Raw genomic sequence first — 17,585 nt, 5'->3', positions numbered from 1 at the left:
GGGCACCGCTGGCCACTCCAATGACACACACAAGCTTTACACTCGGTCTTTCAGTGCTGGTCTCTTGTTTAAAGCCACTTTGTTCTGTAGTAACTGTGGTAACCTGACAAAATGTCTGGCCTCAATATTGAGAACCCCCACGGCTCCCATGCTGACTTCAGCCTAGCCAGTACGTATGAACACATGCCAGATGTTGCTGAACACAGGCATTCCTTTGTGGGAATGCTGCTGGGCCATAGCTACAGACTCTGCCCCACGGTGTATTTGAGTCTTGAGGATTTATTTCACATTTTATTCCATGCCTTTCTGAAAGAAAGGCCTTTCCACGTGAGACACGTTCTGATTTAGCGTGACGACTTCTGCAGTGACATGTCACTGCTCAGCTGGTGGAGCTACCCTGAGAACACATACATTCATTCCTGGGAAAAGATCCACCAGTGAAGTGAATTTCATTTGCTAAGCTTGTTCATATAAATTAACAGCATGACAAACATCCAGAAGATAAAGAGATCAGACCCATGCTGGTGGTTCCCTAGCTAGGGATTGCTTATCCCACAAGGCCATTGTTTGAGGATGAGAATTCAGTGCAAAGCCTGGCCAACTTTGCTTTCATGAGCAAACAGTGTATCTATGCACTGGTCCTCTCTCATCTCAAAGGTTTACACAAAGGGAGTAACTTTGCCTTCCTTCTCCTGCCTGTGTGACTCGAGTAAAATGTTTCCTTCCTTGCCAAAAGTGTAACAACCTTTATCTGAACCCCTGCTAGCTCTATTTTCCTCTGATCTTGCTTCCTGATTCTCTATACTCAGGTTCCCTCCCTTTACCATCCAGCTTGTCTTGTGAGGTATGGTTTTGCTGTCCTCTTCTGGTCTCAAAACACCTCTGTAAAATCAGCTACTCAAGCAATCCCTCCTTCCTTCTCATGGACTTCAGTTCTGACTCTCACCTGACTTGGTTTACCTGCACTGTAAACCCTCTGAGGCAGGAACTGAGTTTCATCAACAAGCAAGTGACCAGGGCTTTAGAAAGCCACCTGGAGAAGCCAATTCTAAGCTGAGCACTAATATCACTCCCACCTTGTTGCCAGACGTCCCACCTCTCCTGCAAGACACATGACACTCCCTCCTGCTTTCATGTATGGCTTTAAAGCTATATAAACAGATATTAGCAGAGTCTTATAAAATAATATTGCCCAAGGATAGCCATGAGGCAGTTCACAGCTGCCCAGGCAGTTCTGATTACTTCCTAGATTGCTATGTTGTTCGCAGGGGAAAGCTTCCAGAGCAGTGTGAAATGACAACCTGAAGACAGAGAGGCTTCAGTTAGCTGTGCAAAGGGCAGAAGCAATTTCTTCTGAACTAATGCTAAGAACACCTTTATAGATTCCTCCTCCTTTGACAAAGTGCTGTGAAATTTTTGGTCTTTGGTTAGGGAAGAGAGTAAAGACACTGGACATTTATGTTCAACAATGTCAAACCCCAAGGAAATGTGTGTCAAAAGACAAAGCTTCAACAGTGTTTCAGAGATTTAAATACAGGAGGAGAATTTCACACTGCAAAGCTTTTGAAACTTGCTATTTTCAGCATGGTTGTTCCAAGCAACCTTTGCTTAAGAAGGCATGCTTCCCTTTAAATGTACTTGTAGAGCTATCTAAAAACTGTGACACCTTTAGTGGCCACGCTGCTCATCAACATTGCTGCAGGTGTGTTGAGGGTAAAACCAATTTGATGGCCACATAAAAGGTGAGAATGGTTCCTCTCTATCTTCCCCTTTTCACAAGCTACCATTTACTCTTCCTGCCTGAAGCTTCATGTCTTCAGTAGTTACCCACTCTGGCTGAATTGTATATTTACTTCAACTAGAGGGAAGAACTCACATGGTTACTGAATCCCGATACCGTAAACAGATTTCATTGTAATGAACATCTGGCACATCCAGTTACTTGTATATCTCCCTAATTATGACCCCTGACACCAACCTAAGCTTTCTCATCTGCAATGCTTGAGAGAGGTAGTGCAAGGGAAGTGTCTATAAACACAGGGAAGTCTTTACTGGTGATATAGTAGGTATCATGGGCACCCAGCCCCTTAAAAATTAACACATTTGTAATTAGGTATAGTACAGCATTAATTATCTCTGCTTTCCACCTCAAAGGAACATTCTGTTTATGGTATGAATATGGATGGCTCTGCAAGCTACTGTGTACCCTCAGATTGTAAAATAACCTCCCATCTGCAGGTGAGTCTCTTCACAACCTTTCCTTCGGCCCTTGCTTTAGCTCTCAAGCCAAAACTCGGACCCCTGGGTAACAGATACATGGGGCCTTTCCAACTTCAACCAGCTGGTTGCAGTCAATTTCTTCTTCAATTGCCTTCTGCTCAGATCAGATTTGGGGGTGGACATGGGAACTCTTTATGTGCTGGGAAGCTTTTTCAACTTCTTGCCAATGTCTGACATCCACAGGAGAAATAAACAGTAGAAAAGCCATGGTAAGCTAACGCCAATTCCCAATTCCTGAGGCATCTGGCCTTCCAGTCCAACTCAGATTGTGACTCGGTGTAGCAATCCATTAGTTGCTGCTGCAAGTAAGAGAATAAGGCTATACCCAGTCTGGTTTTCACACTTTTCAGACACTGAATGCTGACTTTTCCCCTATGGATTTTTCCTATGGATTGTGATTCCAGAACAGGAAAAGTCACTCATTTACTAACTGTTGTATGGATTTCTAGTCCTAAGATGTCTCTTGGCTAAGATCCTGCTAGAGTGACTTGTCTCCACGGTGCTGCCAGCTTTCATAAAACAATGCAGATGGCAATATTTATGCTTGTTGAGTGGTCTTTGAAAAGAATATGAGAGTGGCTCTGTAGCACCAGCTTTCACACATTTAGCAGTTCCACTCCTAAAATCTGCACTTGGCTCTTGCTCAGTTAGAGCTTTCCCTGCTTTCCACGGGATCCCTGTCCTAGCAGAGACTCTTCCATTTGGCCCCTAAGCAAGATGCTCGATAACAGAGCTGCTGTGGTGTTAATGAGTTAGAGTTTGGGCCTCTTGGGGGGTTTGTTTGTTTTCAAGTTTGCCTAGGAGACTATTGCAGAAGAGCACCAACATTTTTGTGTAGTTGTAAGCACAGGTGGATCTGGATGGTATACACTGGAAATGTTCAGCTGTGGATCTACCTCTATGGTTTGAAGCACTCAAAATGTAGACTAAGCTCATGGTGTCAAGGAGCTTTGCACAGACTTGATTTGTCCTGATATATATCTACCACTAAATATGGGGACATAAAAGAACAAAGAGTTTCTTCTCTTTAGAAGCCTTCCTTGTAATTGCAGTTAAATGCATGGCAATGACTACATGGGGGAAAAAAGCTTCACTCAGGGGAAGAAACTCAAAAGTAGGTCTTGGGTTTTTTTGTGGGTACTATGAAATGAATGAGAGTGGTGTCAGGTGTAATATAACACTGGAGTGGAAAGGCTAACAGAAAAAGACAGAGTAACACTGCACTGGCTAGCTCTAGACATGAGCTCTCCATTTAAAGTGAGTCAAACCCCTCAGCTGAATTTTGTACCTATGCCATCCCAACCCTCAGCCTCTCTCCGGGTGTTTTAAAGCTGCAAGAGCAAATTTGTCCTCTCAGAGAATGTCTCCCTTGGAGGCAAAGATAAGCTGTGCACAAGAGCACCGTCAGCTTTTGGCAGTTTCCAAGCACTAACAGCTCCTTGCTAATTTCCTCAATGAAGACAAATTACCCCAAAGTGTCATAATCTTCATGAAAACCTTTCTAGTCTGGTCCAGTCCACTCTCTGAATATGTTCTATGCCCATACAGAAGACAACTAGTTGTCACAGAACGCCATCATTTGCTATTTGTGGGTAAGTCATTACACTGTTACGTGATTGAGTTCAGAAAGTGACAGAGACATATGGGGATTCATTTGGCCTCAGACATAATGGCCACCTGGGCATGATCCAGAGGAAATGGATGGCTCATGGTGAGGAAGTGAGTGTTTCCCTTCCAGATGGCTGGCTCAGGCAGGTTATCCTGGCAGAAAAAGGTCTTTGTTCCACAGCCCTACCTAGCTTGGACTTTCCAGGAGTTCAAAGGCAGCTAATAAAATATAAAGACTGATCTTGCATCTGATTTTGCCCTCCTACAAGGTTTCTCTGTGGGCAGCTATGGGTGTTATTGTGGCTACTGCTTATATACACTCGTGTGAGGCGAGATGTCAAAGCTGAAGAGCTCAAAAGAGGGTTTGTTTGTCCACGAGTGTTTCCACACCATGAGAAACTGACAGCCCTATTTCCTGGCCTCTAGGGAACTGGTTGTCTATAGCTGTATCCATGGAAAGGGCTTACCATCACACACTTACCTGACACAGAAATACAAAACAACCGGTCCTGACTTTTTGGGGAAGTCATGTTCCAGCACCCGGCGGTCCAGCTGAAGCCAGTTCAAGTGTCCCCTGGCAAGAGAAGAGACAGTTTAGAGCCCAGCACCGAGGAGTTTTCTCCCTGTTCATGGCAATGGGGTGTGAGGTGCTGGAACAGATGAAGTACAGCACATGCCATCTCTCCTCAGATATTGCATGATGTTTGAAAAGCACACAATAAATGTTTGAGGAGCAGAGGCAATATCATCTTGGCAACATTTCAGTCTGGGAATGGAACTGCTGAAGTTCAATCTGTCTGGGTGAAAGCTAGTGGCACCAAGCAGGCAGGACAACCCCAAATGTTATGGGCTTCACCTTTTTATTACAACACTCTGGAGCAGATGTATCATTAAAAGTCTGTCAAGATTTTCATTAACTCATTGTTAAGAGTTTCCATAACACCTGCAATATTTCGCTCAAGGCTAAACCTGACTCTGTATACAGGCTCAGACAGTTTATTTGCCATCCATATGCCTGCAATAGCCTCTCTAGGTTTGCTCAGACTTCGTTTTACCTCCTCCAGAGAGCTCCTGAAGAACAGCTGCTCCAGCCCCCGTTACCCCATGCTGCTTTTCTTTTGCCTAGGTGGTACCTGTTGCTATTATTTTCTCCTATAATTTTTCCATTCGTGCCTTGCTGCTGGAAGCTTTCCTAGGCAGGAGCTCTGTTCTTTGTCACATTCACCACATTGTAGTGTTCTGTGTGAGCATGAGAGGCATTTTATAAATACCATTATTTGTATTACAGGGGCATCTCACTCTCTAGCTGAGATAAAGAGCCCATTACATTCAGCACTGTGGAGATGCATAGGGTAAAACTCAGGCCCCACCGAAGTTGGTGGGAATTTTGCCATTGCCTTCAGTGTCAGCATTTTGCTATTGATTTCAGTGAGACCAGATTTCACCTAGAGGGAGAGGCAGCCCTTGCCTTCAGCACTCTGCTGTCTAGACAAGCAAGAGGAGAGAGAATCAAAGTGATTTTGGGGGAGAATCTTGCTGCAAATACAGCAGGAAATGGAGCTCAGATGTCCTGAGCTGTGTTCCAGTTCCTATTCACCAGCTCATGCCAACCCTTAAGAATAATTCTTCATTTCACTGAAAATTTAAAAGGAAAAAAACAAGACTTGCTTTAAAAATGAGCATTAAATTCACTTCTAGGGTTGCCATAAGCCTTAGCAGTGTAGCCTATCAGCAAACACACTCAGCTTTCACAAGGGTCTGCAGCGTGTGTGCTTTGGGCTGGAGAAGCCCCTTTGGAAAGTAAACACCACCACCTGCTTAGCAATTAAACCACACTTTCAGCTCCATCTTTTCTAGAAAAATAAATAGAGGGGAAAGTAGCAGTTTCAGGAGGTTTTGAATCACCTGGGTTCAATATAAATTTCTGTACAGCTGCCCTGGCTTCTGTGGATGCAGAAGAGGGAGCCCAGGCAGCTCCAGGCTGCCCTGGAGACCAGCTGGGACGTGGTGCTGCTTTGCACTGTCTAAAGGGATTCAAGATTACTTCAGTGCTCCATTCACCATTCCATTGAGGTCAGGATCAGACACTTACAAAGAAGCTCTCTCACCTGATATTTTACCATACAGAAGTCAGGCATGCAGTTTAAGCAGCCTTTGCCTCTCCTTTGCAAGCGTGACAAGTTTCAACCAGGTACAAATGATATGTATGAAATTGGGGACTTTTCAAACTCATCCTGAGCATCTTCTGGTGTACAAAAAGGATCAAAGCCCTTTCTTATCCCTTGCTCTAGACACCTCTGTTTTCCTCCAAGATATCTCTTTTTTTTCTTCAGATAAAGGAATGCCTGAGCTGTATATTAGGGGCACAGACTTACTAGCAGTGTGGCTACTGAAAAAGGTGACATAACATAGATTTTCAAGCCCACCTAGTAATTTCACGTGTCTCCATCACAGTACATGGGCTGAGGGCAGTGATCTGCCCAGGGCCAGAGGTGAGGATGGCTGTGTTAATGGGGGTGGTTGTATGGGCTAACTGGTGCTGTTCTCTGCAGGCTGCTTGCTGGGCATGCAGCACGGGGGGGGGGATCTCCTTCTGTAATTTCTGCTGCTGGGATGCAATTGTCCTGTTGTTCAGCACAGATATGTACCTTAACAAGGCTTGGTTTTCAGAAGACAGATGCTCCAGGCTGTCAGAAAATAAACCTCACTGAAAGGTTCACAGCCTGGGCACTCAACAATCAGAGATGTTCCCATTTCCCACTGTGTCCCTTCTTGAAATCAGCCCTTTTTCCTATTTTCTTTTCTTGTCCTGAAGTGCTGTTACACTTCTCTTAACAGGACTGAGGAAGGCTGAAATTAACTGTGAAGGCCACATGATGCTCACCCATTCCTACATAAAGTACAAACTGAGCATTTAATTTTGTAGGCCAAGGTACAAAACACTGTCAGTGTGAGCAAAAGCCCCAGTAAACCTGACATCCTATCCTGAACCTGTCCAGCTGCATTTGTACCACCAAAGTAGCAGCCACCAGCAGCTGATGCCATTACACACTGGTTCCCACCGAGACCAATTTGTTGACAATGGGCTTACTGTCTACCTCTGTGCTTACTCAACAGAAATGTCTGGCTTTGCCTAACGTGTACAAGGAAGGGCTGAGAAGCCATGGTGCACAGAGCAGTAATTCACTTCAAGGTATTTCTTGTTTTGAAAAGGCTTGCTCTGTTCTCACTGCATTTGAACTTGAGAAACTGATTGGTTTCATCAGTACAGGAAGAATACATGCACATCAGAGAATCACAGAGTGGTAGGGGTTGGAAGGGACCTTTAGAGATCATCTAGTCCAACCCCCCTGCAGAAGCAGGGTCACCTAGATCAGGTCACAGAGGAACATGTCCAGGAGGGTCTTGAAGACCTCCAAGGAAGGAGACTCCACAACCCCTCTGGGCAGCCTGTGCCAGGGCTCCCTCACCCTCACAGTGAAATAGTGTTTTCTTATATTTAAGTGGAACTTTTTGTGTTGCAGCTTCATCCCATTACCCCTTGTCCTGTTGCTAGCTACTATAGAAAAAAGGGATGTCCCAACCTCCTGACACCCACCCTTTAGATATTTATAAATGTTAATAAGATCTCCCCTCAGTCTCCTCTTCTCCAGACTAAACAGCCCCAGTTCCCGCAGCCTTTCCTTGTATGAAAGATGTTCCAGTCCCCTCGTCATCTTGGTGGCCCTGCGCTGGACTCTCTCCAGCACTTCCCTGTCCCTTTTGAGCTGAAGAGCCCAGAACTGGACACAGGACTCCAGATGAAGCCTCACCAGGGCAGAGTAGAGGGGGAGGAGAACCTCCCTTGACCTGCTGACCACACTCTTCTTGATGCATCCCAGGATGCCATTGGCCTTCTTGGCCACGAGGGCACATTGCTGGCTCATATTTAGCTTATTATCTATCAGCACTCCCAGGTCTCTCTCTGCAGAGCTGCTCTTCAGCAGTTCAAACCCCAGCCTGTACTGGTGCATGGGGTTGTTCCTTCCCAGATGCAGGACTCTGCACTTGTCCTTGTTGAACCTCATGAGATTCCTCTCTGCCCAACTCTCAAGCTGGTTGAGATCCCACTGAATGGCAGCACAGTCTCTGGAGAATCAGCCAGTCCTCCCAGTTTGGTGTCATCAGCCAACTTGCTGAGGGTACACTCTGTCCCCTTATCCAGGTCGTTGATGAACGAGACTGGCCCCAGAACCCATCCCTGTGGAACTCCACTGGCCACAGGCCTCCAACTAGATTCTGTGCCATTGATCACAGCCCTCTGGGCTCTGTCATTCAGCCAGCTCTCCATCCACCTCACTGTCCACTCATCCAAGCCACACTGCCTGAGCTTTCTGATGAGGATGTTGTGGGAGACAGTGTCAAAAGCCTTGCTGAAGTCAAGGTAGATGACATCCGCTGCTCTCCCTTCATCTAGCCAGTGGTTATGCACTCATAGAAGGCTATCAGGTTGGTCAAACAGGATTTCCCCTTGGTGAAGCCATGTTAACTCCCCCGATAACCATTTTATCCTTCATATGTTCAGTGATAACATTCAGGATGAGTTGTTCCATCACCTTTCCAGGGATGGAGATGAGACTGACCAGCCTGTAGTTTCCTACCTCGCCCTTCTTGCCCTTTTTGAAGACTGAAGTGACATTGGCCTTTCTCCAGTCCTCAGGCACCTTACCTGTCCTCCATGATTGTTCAAAAATGATAGAGAGAGGCTTAGCAATCATATCAGCCAGCTCCCTCAGCACTCTAGGATGCATCCCATCAGGACCCATTGACTGATGAGCCTTAAGCTTGGCCAACAAGTCTTTAACCTCTTCCTCTTCCACATACATATGCACACCAGGCTACACATTTATGTTGCACACCTACATGGTGGTGAATACTGAATAACACCTTTAATTGCCATGGTGTTTTGGGGTTGAAGAGCTTCACTACTGTCATCTGTGTGGAGCTTAAATCCAAAGCTCCTTCAGAGGAGGAAGGTCACTTAAATCACTGCCAGGAGCTAACTGCTCACTGTACTCAAATACCACTTGCAATCTTTCATCACTGAAGGCTTCTTTACTGCAATTTGTCACCTTACTCCTTGTTTTAGAGCGTGCATGTGTGGCATGTAGAAAACAGCAGCAGTGAGCAGTCACTGGCATTTGTCTGTGAGAGTGGTCTATCAGGGAGTCAAACTCCAACACTGTTACACCACAAAATGCTTTGCTCTGGAAGCTGTCATCCTGTCCTCAGCAGAACTATTCACGGAGCACAATACCATGTATGACAGAGAAAAGTATGAGCATACAACCCAAGGCATGTAGTAATCCTGGAAGTTTTCATGGACCAAGGTAGGCAGTGTGCATTGGGATCCCATTCACGCATGCCTCTGTCTATCTGGATTTCCTTCACGGTTCCCTTTAGAGACACAAAGTAGCTTTTGTTTCATTATCACCATTGACTTGTTCATTTGGGTATTTATATCAGTAAATTCACAAATAATGGTGCAAACAGTTTTGGGTGACCCACAGGGAGCCTGAATATTGGAATCCAGATAGTTTTCCTCTATTGGTTGTACTCATGTTGGCAGTTAAACCAGTGTGTCAATAACAAATACATAATCGCTTTTAGGAAAACAAACTGGGGCCATTTAGGCTACAGACCAAGTATGGATTTTGGTGCCCAGGGTTCATATTGTCGATTCCATGCACTAGTTCTCTTTTCTTTTTATCAAGGCTTTCAGTAAGAGTGGTACATCAATGAATACTTTGCCTCCAGGTGGTTCTGTTTATACAATTTTACTGGTTAGTGTCCAGTGTTCTGAAAAGCGGATCCACATTGATTTATGTGATAAAGGTATGTGGCTGATAAACCAACTCATCCCTCTTCAGCATCAAACTCAGGTTGAATTGAGTGGATGTTGAGAAAGACCAATTCATATAACAGAAACCATAGAAAGTATTTTACATTTCCATCAGTCACAACAAACACCCCTTTAAGCTCTGGGTTAGGGTCTTAATCCTTCAACAGAAATATTGTTTCTGTTGGACTGAACAGAAACTGGTGGACTTGGTGACAAAGGAACTGGTGTAACACCAGAGCAAGACATTATTCTAAGAGCTGCACCCTTCACTGGCCTGGCTGTTCAAACAGGGCATGGGACACCTGGTCCCTCATTTTGACTTTCTCACGTGGTTGCAGGGTGGAAATAAGCTTCTCTCTGGTTCCTGGAGATGAGAGAGTATTCCAGGGAAGAGTGGTACCCTACTCTTCCCTTGGCATCTCCTTGGCCAAGGCATCCTGGGCTGAGCAAGGGTGCTCGCTGCCATGACCTTACTACCTTAGTGAAGTCTCTAACATAAGTGTAACACAAATAATGGGGCCTCAGTGCCTTGCAGTTTTACCCTGTGTATGAGCTAGGGAAAAAGCTGCTCTGCAGGTTCACAGAATCACAGAATCACTTTGGTTGAAAAAGACTTTTAAGATCAAGTCCAACCACTCACAAGTCTGCCAAGTCTACCACTAACCCATGGCCCTCAGCACCACAGCAACATGGCTTTTGAATATCTCCAGGGATGGAGACTCCACTTGGGCAGCTGGTTACAATGCTCAATAACCCTCTCAGTGAAAAAGTTCTTCCTCATGTCCAATCTAAACCTCCCCTGGCACAACTTGAGCCCATTTCCTCTTGTCCTATAATTCATTACTGGAGGGAAGAGATTGAGCTCCACCTCACTACAACTCCTTTCAGGGAGTTGTAGAGTGATCATGTCTTCTCTCAGCCTCCTCTTCTCTAGGCTAAACATCCCAGCTCCCTCAGCCACTTCTGATAAAAGATTTGTTCTCCAGACCCTTCACTTCATGTTGTTCTCTATCGGTCTTGGACTCATGGAGAGGGAGAGCTGTGGGATGCAAAAGGTGGTAGCTGTCCATAGGGGAGGTAACTCACATCTAAGGACAAGTAAAGGATGTGGAAACCCTGCTCATGGCCCAGGTGAGGTGTCTGCAGTGAGCAGAAAGGTAATCCTGACTGCTTGCTCTCAGTGAATGCTGGAAGGGCTCATGTCAGGGAAGGGGCAGTTAGTGGAGACTTATAACCAGCTGAAGTAAAAATAAAAAGCCCTTTCTCCATTCCTTTTCACTTTTAATCAACCAGCATACATCTCTTTTGGCTTCATGTGAAGCTTGGCCCCACGAGCCAAGCTTCTGACCTGTGCTCTCCTGCAGTTAATGGCTCACACCATAAAGCGTTCCTGTGATGGGTGAAACGGGAGGCGTTATTCTCTCCTCCAGAATAGTCTGACAATCTAATTTTAGTCACGCTGAAGGCAGTAATGACCCTATATTATCACAAGAAACTATTAAGTTGCCAACATAAAGGTTGTTCCTATTGATTTTCTTCTTAGGTTGTCATGATGGAGCATAACTAATGAATGGAAATCCCCAGTCCAAATCATTTCTAAATAAATTACTCTCATAGAGCTTTTACTCTTAAATAGAAGAATTGATTTAATACTTTAGTGGCTTTTCTTCTTTCTAAACTTGCAATTTAGCCAACCCCAGACTACATTTATGAACCAGGCTTGTTCTATTTTAGCTGGTTATGAGTTCCTTTCAAGTAGAGCACATGGAAACTCTGCAATGAGTGAAGAGAAGGAAATCCCTGAGGGCCTGCATCACAGAATTAAAGGGTTTCTTTTTGTGTGCCTGGTCGGTATCAGCTGTAGGGCTGTGTCAGGTGCTCTGCAAACACACATTAAGAGAGCACACATGGTAAGAGACTGTTTTTCCTGCTTTTTGGAGAGAAGATTTCTTTAAAACTTCTATTTCACATTGCAGGTTAAGCTCTGTGGTACAGATAGCCCAGTTTATTTTCTGAAGGTGACCAGGGACATCTATTTCCAAGACCAAATCCAACTCAAATATATATTTTTTTGGCTATGTTCAGTCAAATAAATCAATTGCTGTTTGCATCAACTCTATTCAAAGCTTTTTACAGCTGAAGAGGAAATATTTTTGTAAGGTTATTTTCACAGCACTGAAGAAGCCTCAGGGCAAAGGTCAGACTCACTGTGGGACAGTAGAAAGGCTGCAGACCAAGCCTTGCATCAACTAGGACTTACTGGCATGTTTCTGGGTTGTGTTTATTAGATTTAATGAGGATGTCCTCAAATAGACAAGAAGATGACCAAATGAATGGATGCCATCACCTCACCCTTTGAAATCCTGTCCAGACAGACAGTGTGCATCCATCTGCATCTTTGAGCACTGCCTCAGCAGCTCCTATGAGCCTCTTGTGCTTCCTCCCACTGCTCACCCCCATCTTTGCTCCTGCTGCTCCATGTTACACCTGGAAGCCCCAGGGGAGGCTGGGTTCTCTCTAATTGCTGGCACCTCCTCATTAGCTTCCCTTGCACTCCCAGGGGAGCCCTGTGCCCACTCAGCTGAGCTGAGAGCTGGGCCTTGCTCAGCTGCTATCTGCTTGCAGTCTGACATGTGTTTCTTATTTTTAACCTGTGCTGTTAGGACTGTTAAGGGAACATTTTCATCTCAGACAACTTTGGCTTTCCTGTATCCCTCAGGCAGCATCCCCTGAGTACCTTGCTCTCTCCAATAACAGGTAATGCTTTGATGAGGAGCAATTTCCTCCTCCTGCTTTACAAACTGCCAGTGCCTCCTGCTGTTCCTTCTTTGAGGACAGATCTCATCAACTTGTGTTGAGTTGGAGATCTCCCACAGTGCTGAGCTGCTCATGCCAGTGAGATAGGGTAGATTTTGGGATCTCCTCTCATTTGGGTCCTGCTTCTGCATGTGCCTGATGCTGTAAGTTCCTCTGCCCTGGGAGCTGTGTCCCGAGGTGGCCTCAGGCTGCCCAAAGCAGGCGCTTGCCAAAGGGACTGGCTCTAGAGGGGGGATCACTGCTGAGATGAATGGGGATATGTTTATGCAATTATCCAGAAACCTCTGATGACCCAATCCTGAGTCATTATGCCAGCAGATAATTTACATTTCCCTGCCACTTCAGCAGAAGAGCAGGGCTGGCTCCTGACAGCAATACTGTGGACTCAGCTGTTCTGAGAACACAGCATTGGCTTGAAAAGTCTTTCAAACAATATAGGTATGGGAAGCACCTTCTTGATTTATACATATATAAAAAACCCCACACCTATTGCAAATCAAAGAGGAGTATGGTGGGTGCACATACCAGACATAGTCCATATACTGAGGACAGTTTAACTTCAGAGAGAAAACAGGCAGCTGGAAAAAACATAGCAGGGACTGTGCAGCACCACTGAGAGGTCACAGTTTAAGACTAAGCCCAGCATTTGGAAGACCTTTAATGTTTCTCTTGTGCTAATTTTATACTTTCCTTTTAAACAGTGTGTAGAAGTAGTCTGTCTTGAGACAAAACCTCAAATGTTGAAGTGGTACTACTGGGGTTCAAGGCAAACTACCAGCATTGCCTGAGGTGTCTTGCAGTGTCAGGGTCCCATCCTTTGAGTTAGCTCAGCCTTAAAGCTGTTGGATGATTCCTGGCAAGGTCAAATTCTTTCCACAATGGAAATTGTATATTTAAAAATGCTTTTCAATCACGTTAAATTTGGCAATTCCTGCCTTTCCCACACTTCCTTCTTTCTCTTTTTGAAGAAACTCTAATCTGGGAACTAAAATAGAAATAATAGAGTAATTTTGTTGGGTTGGGTTTTTTGCTTCTTTCCTTGAAATAATTTAGCATTACTTTTAAGCCTGCTTGAGTGAATAAACTCATTAACACTTTAATTGAACAGTTCCGCCAGTCTGGTAATAACTTTGAACTAGTGAGTGGATCTTAAGTCCTTGAGAGCTTAAGATAACCTTTCCCCATGCCAAATGTCACCAGCTCTTTGAACATGGGATTAGGAAGATGGTAATGCCTCTGTACACCTCTGGCTGTGCTTAACTCGCCTTGAGAGGCCTCCAGCCCTCTGAAGAAGAGACAGCAAAGGACAGCCTCTGATGTGAGGTCCATACCTCAGACCGTGGGGTACACAGGTCTTCCTAGGCTGGTCATTTTGTTTAGGACAAACCCACCTAGATTCCCTGTGATCTAAGAGTTGCCTCTTGGGTCTTTATTTCTCTCACTTACGTTTCATCTGTGAATGCAATTCCGAAGTACTCCTTCTCCTTCAGGTTGAAATGAGATGCCACCAAGTCAAGCAGCTCCTTGGCCAAAAGCTTTGGCTGGAAAACAAGAATGGAAGAAAGTGATTAATGAGGAGAACTTAAGTAGAGCTGCACCATGCTTTTGGAGGGAAACACTATATTTGAAGGTACTCCTCTTCTGATCAAGCTAAATCTGCAAGCAACATTAGCTCCTTGAAATGGGCAATAGTTTCTCTTCTAGGTAAATACTACAAGCTGGAAATTCTGGCCTTTTCAGTGCTTAATATCTCTGGAGACAGATGACCTGCTGCCTGCCAGTGTACAAATCTACCACAACCAGCTCACTCATGCCTCTCTGATAATTTTAGTTGTTAAAGCTTTTTTATCAAGGACCTTTGCAAACACATTTCAGACACCCACTCTCTCATATACAGCACAGATACAGGCTCATAACACTAAGAAAATACATAGTGCCAAAAGATAGGATGTGACAGGACCAAATGAGAAGTAAATGGCAGAACAAAATAGTTTCCCATTCAGTGTTGCTTGTCATTTAGAGATAAGGATACATCCTCAAATTTAGGCACTTGGAAGGAAAGAGAGGAAAGTAACACACACTTTAAAAATACCCTTTGTAACAGTGTAAAGGCCAAGCTCAGAGAAACTATTCACTCCATATGGAAGATGGAGTTTGTTTGACTTTTAAGTCTAATCTGTCCTCCTACCTCTATGAATTTTCACCAGCTGCTGAGCTCTTGTGTTTCCTACCAGACTGATGAAGTCTTGGCTATAGCAGAGCTCTTGTCCTGACTGTCACTGGTAGGAAACAGGAGTATGAAGGATGCAGGGAGATGCAGCCTGTGATCCTGCAGCCTGTAGCAACCCCAGACCCCAGAGCTGCAATGTCACTGGCACAGCTGGGGTCAGAGATCCCAACAATGTTCCCTGGTGACTGCTCATAAGGATTTGGTCTACAAATCTCTGTGCTGCAAGCCTCAGTGAAAATAAAGCTGTCTACAGGCTTGACTGCCCTTAAGAGCCTGCCAAACAGCTGAGTCAGAATTACCCCAGACGTGAACCTGTTGTTAAACAGAGACAAAATGATGATGTTGTGTGGAAAATGAGTGGCAGGGACCTGAGAACCCTGCTGTCCTAATTGACTGCTCTGTCCTGATTTGCACTTAACTCCCAAACAGATTCATAAGGCTCTAAACCTCTCTCTAAAAATGTCCCTAAACTCAGTGCTGTCTTAGTGTCCAACACAGCTCAGACAACCTTGGAGCAGAGTTCCCTGGCATTTGTGTGAGCATTACACTGTCAGGTGGGTTTGGAAATCTCCAGAGAAAGTGACTCCAGAAGTCCTCCACTCATCCATCTCTCTGCTATGTCCCAATGCAGTTACCAGTAGTGTTCATCCTGCTCCTTTGTGCACTGAAGATGAGGGTGGTTTCTGGGTCATGCCAGCAAAGACAGAAGCAAAGGTTGTGCTAAATGCAGCTCTAGCTTAATGCAACCTCTGATACAAGGTAAATCATTGTGTGGGAGGGTACCAGCCCCATGGATAACAGGTGGGATGCATCTAGCTCAATTTTAATTCCCAAGTCAGACTTCTCAGGCACAACCCTGGGAGTCTCTGCTATGTCTATGCTGACTGCTCTATTGCCTTTCAGACTGAGCTGAGCAGACCAGGTGTGGGGCCTTGGCCATGTCCTCTGTCCCCTTGAGTCCCTCCAGAGTCACAAACAAAGAACACACCAGCTACACCAGTCTGTTTGGAGACTCTTCAGATACTTCTTTCCTAGTGGGTTGAGATGGGCATGCCCAGCATCCCTGTCTCCTGTAAGATGAACCTCCCTTTGCCAAAATGGTTTAAGGACAAGCTACAGTTTGGCTTCTGAGACACCTGGATGCTGTGATGACAAGGATGGTAAGACTGCCAGGTGAATTCAGAGATACACAGGCTCAGTGCAGGTACTTACTGGGGAATATTGGATGAATTTTCAGCTTATCAACAGACAAACAAACACAAACTTTTGAAGGAGAGAAAGAGGATTTTGTGCCTGCCAATTTGCAGTTTGAAAACCTAAGCTTTGCTTTTCCCTAACCCCTGCCCAAACCTCCCTGCTCCTTCCTCTCCTGATGGGCCAAGCTCTCTCTGCACCAGAAAGGGATTCCAACCCAGCCCAGCCCAGCACTACCAGAAGAGGAGGAGTGGGAATGCACAGCCAGTGATGGGAGTCACAGAGGGCAGGACTGCACTGTCCATGCCAAGGTCACTGGTGGAGGGGAATCTGGGCATCACCCTGATAGAGAGCACTGCAGGTGCAGTGCTGTGTGGTTGGCACCACCTGGCTCCCAGTGCTTTGGGGTGACTTTTGATAAATGAGCAGTTGTGCTGCCAAGCAAGGAAGTGAAGCACCAGCCAGCCTTGCTGGGTGTCCTACCTGAGAAGATGAGGGTGGGGAAGGTGTGGAAAAGTGTGCCTCAAACAGCAGCGTTTCCTCAAGCCTGGGTTAAGCACTTGGAGGGGACAGGTTGAGCTTTCAAATTTTGCTTGAAAGCAGAGCAGAGCAATAAAGAGCTGATGTGAAACAGTCTGCTCATGAACATGGGGAAATGGTGAGTCCCTTCATGTCAGCCAGCCAGCTCTGTCACTGGAAAAGGGGTAAAATCCCTTTCTGATGTCCAGCCACATCATGGAGAAGTGCTGCCCAGCGTCCCTTACCCCACTCACTGCTGCATCCCACTCTACTGAGTGAAGAGCAGCACCTAAAAGAACCTGCCTTCAGCCATCCTCAGGAAAGCTGGGTAAATACAGCATGCTGCTTCCTTATTTCTACTGATTGAGACCTGGCTGCTGAAAAAGTCACTGGGAGGTGGTTGGCATGGCCTGACAGCTTTCCCTTCCCTACTGCCCAGTGGCAGCTGCTCCTCTCCCAGCACAGGTCCCCTCCTGCCTCCAGGGCTTGCAGGGGCATGATCTCCACTGCCCTTGCCTTGGGGCCTCCTCCAAAGCCTGTGGTAGCAGATAAGGCAGGATAACCCTTTGCCTTGCAAGATAAGGGAAAAGAACAATAGATGCAGACCCAGCACTGGAGCCGTGCCAGGGTAGTTACTGGGCTAGAGTCCCTGAAGAGGCTTATGGCAGTGAAGTTAAGCCCTGCTAGTCCCCTCCAAGATTACTTTCCACTCTCCTCTTAAGCTCTGCAAGGTTATTGTCCTTTCCAGTGGGATGAATCCCATGTCCTCCCACTACAGATAGGCAGCCTGAGTCAGAGGAGAGGAAAGGAGAGGAGGAAGGTTTCTTCTCCAGGTAGCAAAGACTCCTCGAGGCAAACCTGCACAGCAGGGATAAGGGCAGGAAAACCCTGCCAGGCACAATCCAAGCCACAGCCAGTCTGGCCCTCTCAGGGGAGACCCACACACTCCATATTAACGTTAATCTTCACACCCTTTGCAATGGGAACGGCTGAGCAATGACCTCCTTTAATGTGAGCCTCATAGACCAAAAGCTCATTAGAAATGCCTGTGGCAAG

The 17,585-nt window shown here is 45.7% G+C and overlaps 1 protein-coding gene across 4 annotated transcripts in view; it reads right to left on the bottom strand.

Moving 5' to 3' along the window:
• FRMD4A (FERM domain containing 4A) overlaps positions 1 to 17,585 on the bottom strand; it is a 226,932-nt gene that overhangs the window by 89,402 nt on the left and 119,945 nt on the right. For all 4 annotated transcript variants that reach the window (XM_062019898.1, XM_062019881.1, XM_062019890.1 and 1 more), the window contains exons 3-4: positions 14,033 to 14,127; positions 4,370 to 4,462 (exon numbers count right to left, since the gene is read on the bottom strand). In XM_062019898.1, coding sequence (XP_061875882.1) covers positions 4,370 to 4,462; positions 14,033 to 14,127 — 188 coding nt within the window. The remainder of the gene's footprint in view (positions 1 to 4,369; positions 4,463 to 14,032; positions 14,128 to 17,585) is intronic.

The sequence above is a fragment of the Colius striatus genome, chromosome 1, assembly GCF_028858725.1.
Source record: "Colius striatus isolate bColStr4 chromosome 1, bColStr4.1.hap1, whole genome shotgun sequence".
NCBI classification, from domain to species: domain Eukaryota; kingdom Metazoa; phylum Chordata; class Aves; order Coliiformes; family Coliidae; genus Colius; species Colius striatus.
The sequence above is the reverse complement of the archived record's forward strand: the minus strand, read 5'-3'. Positions and strand labels throughout refer to the sequence as shown.